General features: G+C 28.2%; 1 protein-coding gene across 2 annotated transcripts in view; it reads right to left on the bottom strand.

Moving 5' to 3' along the window:
- Positions 1-158: 158 nt before the first annotated feature.
- LOC122522834 (cGMP-dependent protein kinase, isozyme 2 forms cD5/T2) overlaps positions 159-15,135 on the bottom strand; it is a 60,408-nt gene continuing 45,431 nt past the window's right edge. For both annotated transcript variants that reach the window (XM_043644148.1, XM_043644158.1), the window contains 8 exons: positions 3,431-3,650; positions 3,292-3,355; positions 2,808-2,980; positions 2,558-2,704; positions 1,814-2,260; positions 1,229-1,528; positions 636-698; positions 159-527 (listed from right to left, as the gene is read on the bottom strand). In XM_043644148.1, the coding sequence (XP_043500083.1) occupies positions 362-527; positions 636-698; positions 1,229-1,528; positions 1,814-2,260; positions 2,558-2,704; positions 2,808-2,980; positions 3,292-3,355; positions 3,431-3,650 (1,580 nt within the window). In that variant the 3' untranslated portion in view covers positions 159-361. The remainder of the gene's footprint in view (positions 528-635; positions 699-1,228; positions 1,529-1,813; positions 2,261-2,557; positions 2,705-2,807; positions 2,981-3,291; positions 3,356-3,430; positions 3,651-15,135) is intronic.

Here is a 15,135-nt window from a genome sequence, read left to right as displayed (position 1 = left end):
GAACAGTTTTGTGTTATATATATATATATAAAATCATTAAGAATTTATTATTATTATTATTATTACTGAATTTAAGTTAAAATTTTTAATTAAATTTAACTACATTAAAATCATAGGAATTAAAATCTAATCTAATTCAATAAGAATCATTAGATGTGCGATGCGACACGTAGATTTAATCATTTAATCATGTCAACAGAACAATCAATATGATTCTCATATAATCTTTGCACACTAAACAATTCTTAATACATTCCAGATTATTGTTACATCCCCGTCAAATATGGCTTAATGTATTAGGAAATACTCGCGTCAAACAAATTGGAACATTTTATATTTTGTGATATTCGCATTAATGTTATTAAAAATCAGCATCCCATCCGGAGAGATCATCTGGGGGTGTTGGATCAGTGTCTGGTGGGTAATCGTCGAAGTTTGAAGTATCAATAGGTGCACGAATACGGGGTCTAATCGGTGGATCTAATGTTCGTAGTCTTAGGCCTTCCCAATTGAAGCCATCGAACCATCTAAACAAATAATGAAACAACAAATATAATTAGAACAATAATTACCGCAACTTTACTGTTTTGGATTGTCTATATATGAAATGTCAATGATATCTAGTGATTTTTTACTTGTGTTTTTGAATTTCGCTAATGCCTCCTTTCTGGTGGCCGAGCCGTTCCGCTGGATTATCTCTGAAAAATATTCAATGTTTTAATTGTGATTGCAAATAAATTTCAATTAGAGGTGTCTCGTGCGTAGGCATTGCGAGACAGCAGCATCTTCAATTTGACTCGATATGTATAAGAGAAAATATTTAGTACTTTATTTATATTTTATTTTATCATCTTATACAACAATTCTCACATTTTTTATTAATAATAATTACAATCCGTCTTGTCAAGTAATCAAATGCACGTGAAATGCAAGATATTAGAGTAATGCGGTACTGTCTATCGTGCAATTTCACCATTTTTTCAACAGTTACACAAATACCAAGGAAAAAGTTATAGTAATTTTGAATTATATTCAACTATATAATTTTATTGACAATAAACAATATTTTATTACCTTAACTTTGATATTTTTTCCAAACACTTATATATTGTATTTACAGCGTATATAATAAAATATATTTCAAAAGATACAGCAGTCCCACAATTTCAAGCTACGAGTCGCCACTGATTGAATTGTATTATATATGCAATAATAATACGAAGATTACCTGCAAAGTTTTTTAATGAGGACAGAAGCGTTACGTGTTATGATCTTCGGAAAGTCGATGGTATCAATGCCTTTTAAAATAATATTGTAAGTTTTCATCGGATCAGAACCAGTGAAAGGCGGCGCTCCAGTAAGAAGTTCAAACATAAGGACACCAAGAGACCAATAGTCGGCGCTTATGTCGTGACCTCTATTAAGGATAACTTCCGGTGCAACGTATTCAGGTGTACCGCAGAAAGTCCATGTCTTCTTTCCATGATCTAATCTTTTAGCAAATCCAAAGTCCACGACTTTGACGTATCTATAAGAAGAAATAAAAACATTATCGATTATGGTTTACAATTCAAGATTTTCTTCCAGTGATTGATAGTTACAGTCACGTGAAGATACAGTATATAACGCAACGTAAGAATTCAGTGAAAGTAAGTAAGTATTTTGACGAAGATTTATTATTATAGATCCCCGATAATTATACTTCATTTTACGTCCATTTTTAAGTCATGACATCTTTACTATTTAACTTTCACTGGATGAGATTTAAAAGAGTTATTTATGCCTAATAAAAATACGACGTGTATATTCTTACCCTTCATTGTCAAGTAGAAGATTCTCTGGTTTGAGATCACGATAAATGATATTTCGTGAATGTAAATAGTCGAAAGCTTCAACGACGCATGCAGTGTAAAATCGAGTAGTAGGATCATCAAAGTGTCCTCTGTCTCTGAGAACTGTCCAAAGCTCTCCACCTAGGCAGACTTCCATTAACATATACAAATACTTATCGTCTTTGAACGTTTTATATAACTTGACAATAAAGTCACAGTTCGTTTCATTCATTATACGTTTCTCCGACATTATATGTTGTTGCTGTCGGGTTTCGACTATTTGTGCCTTTTTCATCTGTTTAAGAGCAAACGCTCGGGAGCTGTCATCAGCTATTTGAACTAATTCGACACGACCAAATCCACCAACCCCAAGGGTAGCAATCCGTCGTAGATGGTGCAATTGAACATTTTGGAATTCATCGTCCAATCTAAATAATTGCATATAATTTATATTATTATAAAATGAATATACCGTCTAAATGTTATTATTGTCATGCTAAGTAAACTTTAATACATTGAGTAATCTTGATTTTAAAAATATATCTCAAACTTACTACTATCCGTCGTACGTTTTGTTTTCCTATTCCAAAACGCAAGCATGGAATAACAATTGTAGTATTATCAATGTCGCGATTAAGTGATTAAATTATACATTTTTTATATATATTTCTTTTTTTGTGTGGAAAATTAACAAAAACATAGTATAAAATATTTCGAGGACTGACCTTCGTCTTTCCACGAGTTCATCTTCGTATTTCTTCCGTATCTCGTCCAAAGGAGAGATCAATTGGTTGAAAGTTTCACGATCTATGACTAAACAAGTGACACCATCGACATCGTTTGCAATGATGTTTGCAGTTCTCAGGTCATCGCTATATATCGAAACACGTATTAATAAAAATCAAAGATTATGAAGATTTATATTGTGTTATTTAATAAAACATAAACAAAAATTTAAAGTCAATGTATTTTTACCCTTGCAAAGCTTTTTCTCCGAAAAAATCACCACGGCGTAACGTTCTAATAAATTTATCTTCTGCGGAATCTTTCTGCTTCATAGTAACTCGTACTTGTCCTTTACTAATAATGAAAAAGGTATCACCTCTGGCACCTTGTCTAATTATATAATCGCCGTTGTTGTAGGTGGTCTTTAAAAAAAACAAAAGAAATATATTAATAATTTAAAAACGTATTTTATAAATTACAATTATTAGGTATAGCAGTGTTAATTCGGTACTTTGATATTAAATTCATTGTATCAAAATCGTCATCTTTTTTTCATCGAGGAATTCGGCAGTTGCCTGAAAGATGGACCAAAATCATTGTAAATAAAATGATTCTATTTTGAAGAATAGAAAATTACTTTATAAATAAGCACTTAATTTATTTAAAAGGCACCGAATTAATTGCTACACCTAATACAAATTTGTCATTATGTTGTAAACAAGTATTTACTTACTTCTTCTAAAACATCGGTAATTTTTGTCAAAGCTTCGTCAGGTAAATTCTTGAAAATAGGTACACTAAAAAACAAAACGAAAAATTATTTAAGCTGATATTATTTTTTTTTTAAAAAAGGGTTTAAAACAGTGACTTACCTTTTCAAAAAGTCGGTATATTCGGCCTGTTTTGTGAGGCCTGTCCTCATCATAATAGTTTGAAAACTTTGCCTGTCTATTGCCCATAGTCTACAGTCAACTGCAGCAGTTATCGTTGCTGTTCTTTTACAATTATAAAGGATTGCTAATTCACCAAGGACCTTGCCTGGAGTCAAATTGCTCAAATATTTTCCGTCTCTCGAAACTTCAACTTTACCCTCTGTAAACAATAAATTACAAGATAGTTTGTTAATAATGATGTTACGAATTTTTTCAATAGAATATATTACTCATAATCGATTCTCCAAGTAAATTTATGTAAATAATATAAATATAAATAAGAACGGCACGAGATAGGTGGCAAAAATAAAATTTTTTTTAAATTAATTATTATTGCCTGTTATTTATTAATATATTTAATTTGTTGAAAAATAGAAATTAAGATACGAAATGAATGAATTAAATTTTTTTTCGATCGATACGCAAGTTTAATAACTTCTAAAGTAAAAGTCGAAAGTCCAGTGGCATTTCAACTTGAATATATTAAATTTTTACTTTTGTGATCGCATATATGTCAGTCAACTCGCACGTATATGTCGCTTAAGATATCAATGATAAAAATGCAAAGGCTAACATAAGTAACGTGGAATGTTATTCGTAGATTTAATTAAAATTCGTATACGAATTTTCATCTTTAATCAGATAACTTTTCGCCTTCTTATTTTTTTTTTTAATACATTTAAGGCCGGAAAAACGAGCAATCATATCTTTCAGGGGCAATCTTTGCCATTAACAATGGGCTCATTCAGGAACGCATCCGGTAACCTGGCTGACTTTCTGCTCACGTATATAACGGAGATTCATTGTATTGTACGTAATGAAATGGAAGGTATTAAGTAAACGATTAACTAATTTGTACTATTATTAATACGAAATATCTTCGATCTCTCGCGTAATCGGTTTTTAGATGTTGTACGAATATTTTCAAACGAAATGTTAATGAATTCTATTTCTTTTATTCGTATAAATGCATACATAAATACTTTCGTAAGAATGAAAACAAAATATATACGAACGAAAAACCGTATCGAAGCTACATTTTTATAATCTTACTAACAATAAGTAAGATTTTGGTATTATTTTGATTCAAATAAATATTTGGAATTCAATTCTTTTTGTAATAACGTGCTGGTAATTTTGAAAGTTGATTAAGATAAAGAATTATAAGAAAATTTATTATACGAATAATTTTGTAATGTAAATATTATAAATTAAAAAAATCTGAAAAAAATTATAATATTAATTAAATAAATTTGTTTATTTACATTTAGTCCATTAATCTGATTAACAGTACAATTATCTTATATATTTGTTATATAATAATCCTTGTTTAACAACTCAACATAATACCAAGTTTTTCTTTTTTCTTTTTTAAATTAAATTAATAACATTCTAATGTATATTTGAATATTCGAGTAACTGGATTTTAGATCGTTGTATAATAACCAGTCAATAAAATCTATTTCATTTCCGTGAGTTATAAAACGACCGGAAAGACCACTTTTGTTATCCTTTTAGTAGTTAATAATTACGTGAAATCGTTATACTTATAGTCTTGTTCGTAATTTGATGTCAAGTATAAAAACTCAGAGTCTGTAATGAGTCATCGAAGATATGTTAGTAGCGTTTGGGTTTACTTTCACTTATCGAAAATTCAGTGGCCGTGTCGACCTTCTCTCTTTTTGAATCCGAAAACATATCTTATAAGATTCACGAGCTGTTAATAATAAACAAAGCTTCGTAAGTTAATTTACGATTCGTTAAGATCGTAGCCAAGATCGCACACGCTTGTTCTTTTAAATGCATTTCGTTACGATAACAATGAACTAATCGTTGTAATCGTTCTCATTATTTAATTATATTCACCTTCACCATTTTTATGAGGTACAAAAATAAAAACCTGTTTTTTAATTTTTTCAAATTATTTCTTCGTCAATACGAAAAAATTGAATATTATAGAATAAAGTTAATAGAAGTTATAAAAATATTTATTTTACGTTATTAATATAAAAAAAAGTAATAATTATATTCGTTTCTCTATTTATATGGATTATTCGTTTCGTACAGTTTTTGTTTTACAATTAGTATGAAATGAAAATATTAAAAAAAAGCTGATATAAGTTATAGACATATTTATTTCATGTATGTTTAATACGTTTTATATTCGAGTATTAGTGATGAAATTTCATTTCGAACGTTCGATAAAAAACATAAAATAAATATTCATACCGCATAAATAGAGGTCTCTCTATTTTTATTCTCTTCAATTTGTATTCTCTATTAATTTACATCTCCCTCATCACGATTTTGATGTAATTTATTCTTAAAAAATTTGGATAAAGCTATTGCGTGAAAATAAAATGATAAATGACACACGATTGATATTTATTATATTCCATGTATATTATTAATTAAAATAAAATATAAATAGTAAACAAGGCGGAAGGATTGATAAAATTAAACATGAAAATGTAAAATATGTCACAGAAAAATAATGAAAATCAAAGTGATTTGATGTTTGAAAATTTGAAAAAGGACAATATATATATAACTTTTAACAATAAAGTTAATAAATTTAATATAATATTTTAGAAAGTTTTGATTTTTTAATTATTTATTTATTTATTTACGGAATAAACTCATTAGAATATAAATTTAACAAAAAAGATAAAGTAAAAAAAGCAATTAATAAATAATATATATATATATATAATAATTAATAAAAATTAGTGTATAAATTTAATAAGAGAGATATAGTAAAATGGAAAATAATAAATAATAAAAATAATAAATAATAATAAGTTATACACACTAACAAAAACTAAAGATTGGAATTTAAAGAAAAACTTTAACGAGAACAGCTGTTCAACATGCTGTAATAAGACCTTTAACTGATAACTAGAGAGATGTTTACTAACAACTCTATGTATACCACTTCCACACTTAAACGATTAATTTTATTTATAACGGCCACGCCTTTAAACTTTAAAGTTTTATTATAAATCGCTGAACTTGGTCCTTAGGCCACGAGCATTTTGATAATAGATCCTCGGTGTGAAAGTAAGTTTTATGAAGACAGATGGTTTTGACGATTTTAGGAATGCCATTAAAAAATCTAATACACATATTAGATATACCATTTTCCGTTAACGATTTGAGTTCACTCCTTAATGATTTCAAATGATCTTGTTGTGCCTTAGTACGGATCTGACTGATGTAAATAGGACCACAATATTTAGATTTATTTTTCAAAACAGAAATAACTTCATGTTTCGAAACAAGAGTGATGCAAACAGGACGAATTTTATTAGGATGATTTCTTCCTATTCTGGTAGGACGAGAAACTAAATGAACAGATGGATCAATTTTAGACAGAATGTTCTTGACAAAGACATCATCAGAAATATCCGAGTTTAACGATGAAGATGAGTCGTATTCTTTTAGATTAAATAATATAATATTACACGATTTTTTCTCTCTCTTTCAATAATTTCGTCAATGACTTCCTCCGCAGTAACGGATTTCTTCAAGTGCTGATCAAAATCCTGCATTTTGTTCCCTATAGTAAAGACACGATCCGTAATAATATTAATATCATTATATGAAATTTCAGAATATCATTTCTTAAGCTTTTAATAAGAGGATCATCCTTCGAGATGATATTTTGGGATTTACAATCAGTAAACTTGTCCCCACAGAAAGGATGACCAGGTCGTCCAAGACATGCTGGATGAGATGCAATATTATAAGAATTGTATATAATTAGTTTTACGACCTTTTTACCGCATCCACCACACGTTTTAGCCATTTTATAAGATATTAAGAAATTAAGAGTACGTTAAGATTCAAATAGAGAAATTAGAAGAGAACAAAAACAAAAACAAAAACACGTCCGAGATCTTAATGATTGTCTATATCGAATATTAAATTATATAAATTAATTAGGATTATTTATTTTTTAGGATTATCTTTCGTTATGAATTTCAAAATGAACATAATTGAAAATATTTCGTTTCTTGGAAAGAGGGATCAGGAAAGTCGTGTGAAAGATTGAGTGTTGAGAAGTAAACGTTTCTGTTGGACGATAACAAGCTTTATCGTTTTACTCACTTCACGGATGTTGTACGACGTTTGTTTTGCGGAAGATACGCATTCCCCCTCTGGCATATATAAAACTTGCCTCGTAAAATTATGCGAGATTTCTAGATGACAAAAAAGAAAAATCGAGGTCAAATGAAAAAAGTAAATAAAAATAAACTGACCGTGTGAATCTCTCGATTTTTTGTAGTTTTTTATTTTTTAATACGAAGATGCGAGTAAAATTATCACCTTTTTTTTGGTGTAAAAGAAAAAAGAAAAACTTATATAAAGTTGAACTTATACTCCAATGCAAATAAATAATTAAATTTCATAGCGAAAAATAATCAAATAAAACAGATGTATGAATATTGAATACTTTAGAAATTGTTTGTTTAACTTTGAACAACTTTGCAGGCATATAGTATATTTTATTTTACAAAGTAGTACCATTTTTTAGTTGTCATAAAAATATAGGTTTTATTTATTTAATTAACATAATTATCTATATATCATAACAAAAATGAAAAAAGGTTTACTTTTAGTATCGCAAAAATATTCGGATATTTAATATTCTTATACAAGTTATTAATAAAAGTAAATAAAATTTTAGTAGGTAATTCTAATATTTCGTTGGATTTCCCTTTTATTTAAAAACATATTGCAATCGCGTTGGCATGTTCCAAATAATTTTCTTTAAATAATCTATTGGCATCCGAGTGTGTGTGTTCCCATTTTTCTGTTAAACATATTTTCGTTCCTCTTTCGATCTTTTTGGTGTTTTTCGTATATTACGATCTAACTCATTTTATAGGCTTTCAGTAAAGTTTAAGTTCGGTGACTGTGATGAAAGATTCAAAACTTTTGGACAATTACATAATAAGTATTCTTGGAAAATACGTGATTTGTTTTTGGAATCGTTGTCCTGGTCAAATTTAAAACCAGCACGAACATTCATTTTTGTAGTACTTTTTATCAAATTGTGTTTCAAAAGATCGAAATATTTGTTTTTGTTTAAAATGGTTTCGATGAAAACTAATTCGCCCACTCATATTCCTATGATTATAATAATGGAAAAGTATGAAAAAAACGTGGCTCTGGAAATGTTTTGTTTTCAAATAACAATCCCTCAAAGATTTTCTTCTTTTACACGAATTTATTCATAATTAAATGCTTTAAAAAATTTCTAGTAAAACTTGGTATTACTTTTCTACAATGTCTGTCATTTTTTTCGTCAATATTTAAAAAGTTGTATTATTAACACATTCCGTGCCAAGCCATTTTTGCCTGACTTGTCGTTCAAGCCATTTGATGTTTAGCGTATTAAATAAATACGACTACGTGTACCACCGGTGGTACACGTGGCCTGATAGTCAAGTTTAACGTGTACCATTTATGGTACACGTGGCATGGAACGTGTTAAGCTATTTTTATCGATATTTTATTAAGATTTTTCTTAAAAAGTATTTAATACACGCCTTATTGGAATTATTTTTGAAGAAATTCTTTATGAAAATTTACTCATAAATTTTTCATTAAGCTCGTTTAAATGCAGTGCTTTAATTCTGGATCAAAAGAGAAGAAAAATCTTTAACTAAAATAACTTACATGAAGTTTTCCTGTTACTCTATAATTATAGGAACATTCTTATACAACCTTTTGGAATATCCTGTATATGAGTTCAAAATTACATATGGCGTTATGGAGAGTTAATAACAAAACAAAAAAGAGTATATAAAAAATGAGAGAGGAAGGAACTAGGCTCGAACGATCGCTCATATTTGAGATATGATTTTGCATCGATTGATATGATTTGTACGTTAGCGAGACACGCGTTCGATGGGGGAGAATAAATGAGAACGAGAAAAATAGAAAGAAGATAAAAAAAAGGAAAAAAGAGAGAGAGAGAGGGAGAGAGAGAGAGAAGGGAGCACAGTCTTCACGGGTTGCATTGTCCCAACAAACGTTGCTTTCACTTCCTCGCATATAATGTATCCAAGCAAAGTAACGCTAAGTTCTCGAACCGGTTCCCAATCGATTCGAACATATATTTTTTCACTTTTTTTTTATTTTTCTTTATCATCGTCCATCATCTAATTTAAGGACAGTACTGGTAAGTATAGAGTTCGTTAAAAAAAAAATGTATACGTAATTTTACTCATAGCTACAAATGATGTCCATAACATTGACAAAATGATGGCGAAAGGTGATGAATTTTCTTTTCAACAAGACGGTGCACATCGTCACGTTATTATTAAAATGTTCGAGCCTATTTGAATGAGAATTTGCAAGGGCACTAGGACAAGGGTCGAGAATCCGCGACTCTGGAACCACATGCGACTTTTAAATTTTTAATATAAACATGTAATGTCCATTCTAGAATAGATAGTTTTTCTGTCCCCTTCCCTCCTTAAATCTATAATGTTTCAGTAAAGTAAATTTAAGAAAAATTAAAAATTTAAGAAATAAAAAACAGTGCTAGCGGTTTAATGTTCGCGACATTATCACTATCTCGGCGCATTGTAATTTGCATTTACAAAAAAAGAAATGTTTTTTCTTTATAGTACCAATAAAAAAAACAATATGTATTATAAATAAACATGAGAATTTTGTTGAAAATTACATCTGTATCGTATATATGTATTTGTAAATATTAAAATAATTAAAAGATAAATATCGAATTAAAAAATTGTGACTTTTTAAATTATATTTTTTGTATGGTTTTTGTTGTAATGGCTCTTTGTTCCTAAAAGGTTCCAAACTCCTAGATTAGAACGATCAAGTGTATTTGAGTTCCCGGCACATTTTTTTGATTTAACACCTGCAAACTTTTATTTATGAGGGACTTTAAAGCATGTCGTGTATTGTCGAAAAACGAACGTATTTAACTTACAATTGTGGCTATTTTACTTGTCCAATAATCAATTGTTTGAATAATAAAAGTATGAGTTTCCAAATTATCCACTATTTTATGAAATTAATTGTAAGAGAAATTAAATTGCATGTTTAGGCACGACTGCTTGCATGTAAATTGCACAGTAAAGGAGGTTAAAGATGAAATTAAAAATTCATGTGATACAATCCTCCATTGGATACTTCGGCCATTGTTATCCAAATAGTAGTTCGTTGTACATATAAATGTAGGGAACTTAATGGCCATTATTTTGAGTAACTTTCTTAATTGTAGAAGTTAAAGTTAAATTATTATTATCTCGTAATACTTGAATAAATTTAATATTCGAATATTTATACAAATATGTTTTTTCCATAAGCGTTGTATAGAATTTTTGGGTGAACTCTAATATATACACAATCTTGCTTTACGAAAGAAACGATGATTAAAAATAACGAGGATGATCTTGCTTAAGTTCGTTTTTTTTCTTTCTGTGGTTGATGATCTGAGAAAATGAGGTGGTAATAAAAATAATTCATAGTGCGTTCAGTTAAAAGACGTAAATTAATCGCCTATCCTATTGTTAGAAAAAATCTTAATTACAGCATAGTCAATGTCGTCGAATAAATAGCGGTACAAATTATATACAGCATATTTTAAAATAATTGCAAATTATTCGCGACGCCTACGATCATTAACAGCGATGAGTTAAAATGTTTTTGTAATAAAAGGAAACTTCAACGATCCTTACATATTTAATCCAAAGAAATGATTAACTTGATTATGTAGAAATTAGTATTTTGTTTTCTTGTTAATTTTTTTGTTTACGTTACGCTAGTTATACAAATATTTGACTAAAAAGTTGATTCGTTTTGAAAGAATAAATTTGTTAAATATTAGGTGTAGCAAGTAATTCGATGCCTTTTAAAGAAATTTAGTATTTATTTATAAAGTAATCATACATCCGTTATTCTTCGAAATAGAATCGTTATTTACGATGACTTCGGTCCATCTTTTAGGCAACTGTCAAATTCCTCGATGAAAAAAAGATGACGATTTTGATACAATGAATTTAATATCAAAACAACGAATTAATTACTGCACTAAATAAAAAGAAAAGAAGGGGGAAAAATATTCTCACGGTAGAAAGATGCTGTTGTTGCTAGTAGTCGCTTTACATAATACAGTAAGAGTATGATATCGTGAAGTAAACAAAATATTCTTGAGATATCTTTATCTTCCGAGTATATCACTCGGAGTACTCGTGTTGCAAGTGATGCACCTTCTTTTTTCATACTTGAATATATATACAAAGAGCTTATCCTCGTCGGGTAAGTTAATTAAAAGGAATGAGACAAAGATAAATTCATTTTATTGCTCATAACCATGTTAAGTATTTACTTAATTAAATAATATAATTTGTATTATGAAAAAATATAGACTTCAAGTAACGTGCAATAGAATATATTTTGATTAAAAGAAAGATATGAAGTTCTTCACAATCTAAATAAACTAAATAATATTAAAAAAAATTTATTAATCATTCCAAAAAATTATTTAATTTGATCTAAATAAATCGTAAGATTAATACTCGTAAGTATAGTAAATGATTTTCTGTTGTCTAACTTTGAAATTATTTAAAACTGTTCAGTTTGGATGTTGTTCATTTTATTTATTTTATAAAATTATTTGTTAATTCCTACATGAGGTTTTATCCTTTTTTTTAATTTTAAATCTAACAATAAGTTATACTCACAATTAAATATAATGTCCTAATGGTATATTATGGTGTAATATAACATAGTATATAATACTATATTATAATATATACCGAATAATTCTCAAATTATAGCATTCCAAATTTAAATCTGAAAAATCCACCAATTTTGTTCTTGTATTTATATAGCGAAAGGTCTCAAGATTACTGCAAGATTGATTTTTCTTTTAATAATCGGATTTTAAAGAAAAAGAAAAGTAAGTAAAGAATGTACCCAAATTTAAGGTTTGGGAAAATAATGAATAGGTAGTAAATAAAAATACAAATACAAATACAGAAAAAAAGTAAAAAAATAAATATGTAAACAGAAAGTATGGCAAAGAGAGTATTTGAGAAAGGAAATGAGTATGTGTGATTATTGAAAGAAAAGAAAGGACTGGAGAACATTAGTCGGATGGGATGTGACTAGCAGGGTAGCCATTCGTTTGTCTACTTATCCTCTATCTCGTTTCGTAACTTTCTGACACGATTATACACGGCCGCCACCGTGATCTCGGTTTGCGCACTTGTCCCAGTTTTAATACCGCTTCTCGTCGTCTCTTGCGAAACAGGGATTCTCATTTCGTCCAGGAAGCAAGCCAAGAACAAAGCAGAGCTCAAAAGTTCTACTCTACTAACAATAATAATCTCCTTCTGATTCTTCATTGATGATTTTTATAAGAGAAATGATTTTAATCGATAAAATCAAATAAAAATGTTTTTTACGTGATTTCAATTCTTAAAAAAATAATTTGTTTTTGTTTTAAAAACGATGAAAGAGAGTTCTAATAATTGTTAAGATATATAAATTAATTGTGGTTTGTATTGTACACTTAAAATGTTTTTGATACATATGTTTAATTTAATGTTGAAAATGATACTATCGTTAATATGAAAAAAGATATATATACTTATAAATCTTCGAAATATAGGTGTAAAAATTAATTCGATGCATTGATATTAAATTATTTACAACTCTGGTTTGAATGTAAATAATCGCCCACCATTTTATAACATTCAGATACCAATACTAACAGTTGGGAAACATTTGACAACTAATCAAAACAAAAACTATTAATAAGCAAGATAGCAAGATTTATATAATATATTTGTTTTTAAAAGGCACCGAATTAATTTCTATTCTACACCCAATAAAATGAAATAACGAACCACAAATAAATGATATTTAATTAATTCCAATTCGTGTACTTTATTCAAATACTTATGACTGGTACACATGTATACTTATATACACATATTTTTTATAGATATCTAGATAGGCTCGTATAAATTTAATATTTAAGATATATTTATTTAACATTTAAGTAATATGCTATAAATCAACTAAAATTTACTTATTAAAGTAATCTATACATTCAAGACCACACATAAACAGATACTGTGAGTCACCCGCTCTCACTGTAAATTTAAATAATTGATATTTGCTTGTAATGCAAAGCTTCAAAATTATTATACACAGAATTATTATATTTTCAAATTCATATTAATTTGATAATAGAAGAACGTTTCATTGTTAAGAAAATATAATTTTACTTAAATGATTAAAAATTGGTCTAACAAGAGTATTTGTATTTGCATAAGATATAATAAGGATATAATTATTTTTTGTATAAGTAGTACTTGGTTAGCCCTCTTTTGCCTCTTACAATTAAAATACTTTTGAGACGATTATTATATATATATTACCAATATAAAAGTATATAAGTATACAAGTATGAAAGTATAATAATATATATTACTAATTTTTTTTATCAGTTATGTCTAATTTTATTTCTCTTTTATAAGAAATTTTTATAATCCTCTGAATAATCCCTTTGAATAATCCCTATTACAAACTAATATTGATTGTTTTAAATTAACAGTGAATATACTTATACTCTTGAGACTCACTTGTATGCATATTTTTAAAGACACTCATTCTTAATGACGTAAAGAAAAAAGGAAAGGATAGTAAGTCGTTAGTTAGTTAACACCTTTTACAAGATAAGAAAGTAGACAGAGTTAATGGTAATGTTAATGTATTAACCGTATATGTATATATCTATCTATTTTTGAAGCGTGAATCACAAAAGAGGAGAGAAATCACGAAACGATAAAACTCGACTCGAGTCGGAAAGACCGGATTGTGCGAAAGCTTTTAAAACTCGATTCACTCGTTTGAAAGCGCTAACCAACAACAACTATGGCCACCATCGGTAGGTATACATGACATTTCTTTAAGTAATACTTATTCTACCATCTACGATCGCGGAACGATAGTTCTGGAGAATCAATTACGAAACCTACAACGCGTATAACTTTCAAAGCCCGTTTCGAAATTCTTTCGAGCCTAACTCCTATAAAAGAACAATGCAAAATAATTCAAGCTTTTTATCTTATCAAATAAAGCACTTTTGATCTTCTATTTTCCCCACTTTGCTTAAAATTCATTGAATTCATTAGATACATGTAAGTAGGTGTGGGATCATAAATATATGAAAGTGGTTTAAGTCATACATTTACAAAACTTTAATTTAACATTTAGTCTCCGTTATATTTAACTGTACTATAGATACAATGTCGAACCACTAAACAAAAAATATATTTAACTGCCGGTAATTATGATAATGAACTAAATAAAAAAATTTTAAACATTGATTTTATGATTTATTTTATAATATAAATAATTATTATCCAAACTAAATCATAAACAATTTATTTAATTTTAATAACAGTGGACTAACTTATTATCATAATTACCCACATATATACGTGAGTGGGTTGAAAAGTTTGGAGCCCAACATAGAAACAATTTTTTTTTTAGTCAAACATTTTTATTTTCATAAAAAAATAGTATTTTTGCTAAAAATGTACCTTTATACGTTACAAATTTGTTTGTATAATACTCCAATTTAATCA

Source organism: Polistes fuscatus, unplaced genomic scaffold (genome assembly GCF_010416935.1).
Source record: "Polistes fuscatus isolate 324 unplaced genomic scaffold, CU_Pfus_HIC Scaffold1, whole genome shotgun sequence".
Lineage (NCBI taxonomy): Eukaryota > Metazoa > Arthropoda > Insecta > Hymenoptera > Vespidae > Polistes > Polistes fuscatus.
The sequence above is the reverse complement of the archived record's forward strand: the minus strand, read 5'-3'. Positions and strand labels throughout refer to the sequence as shown.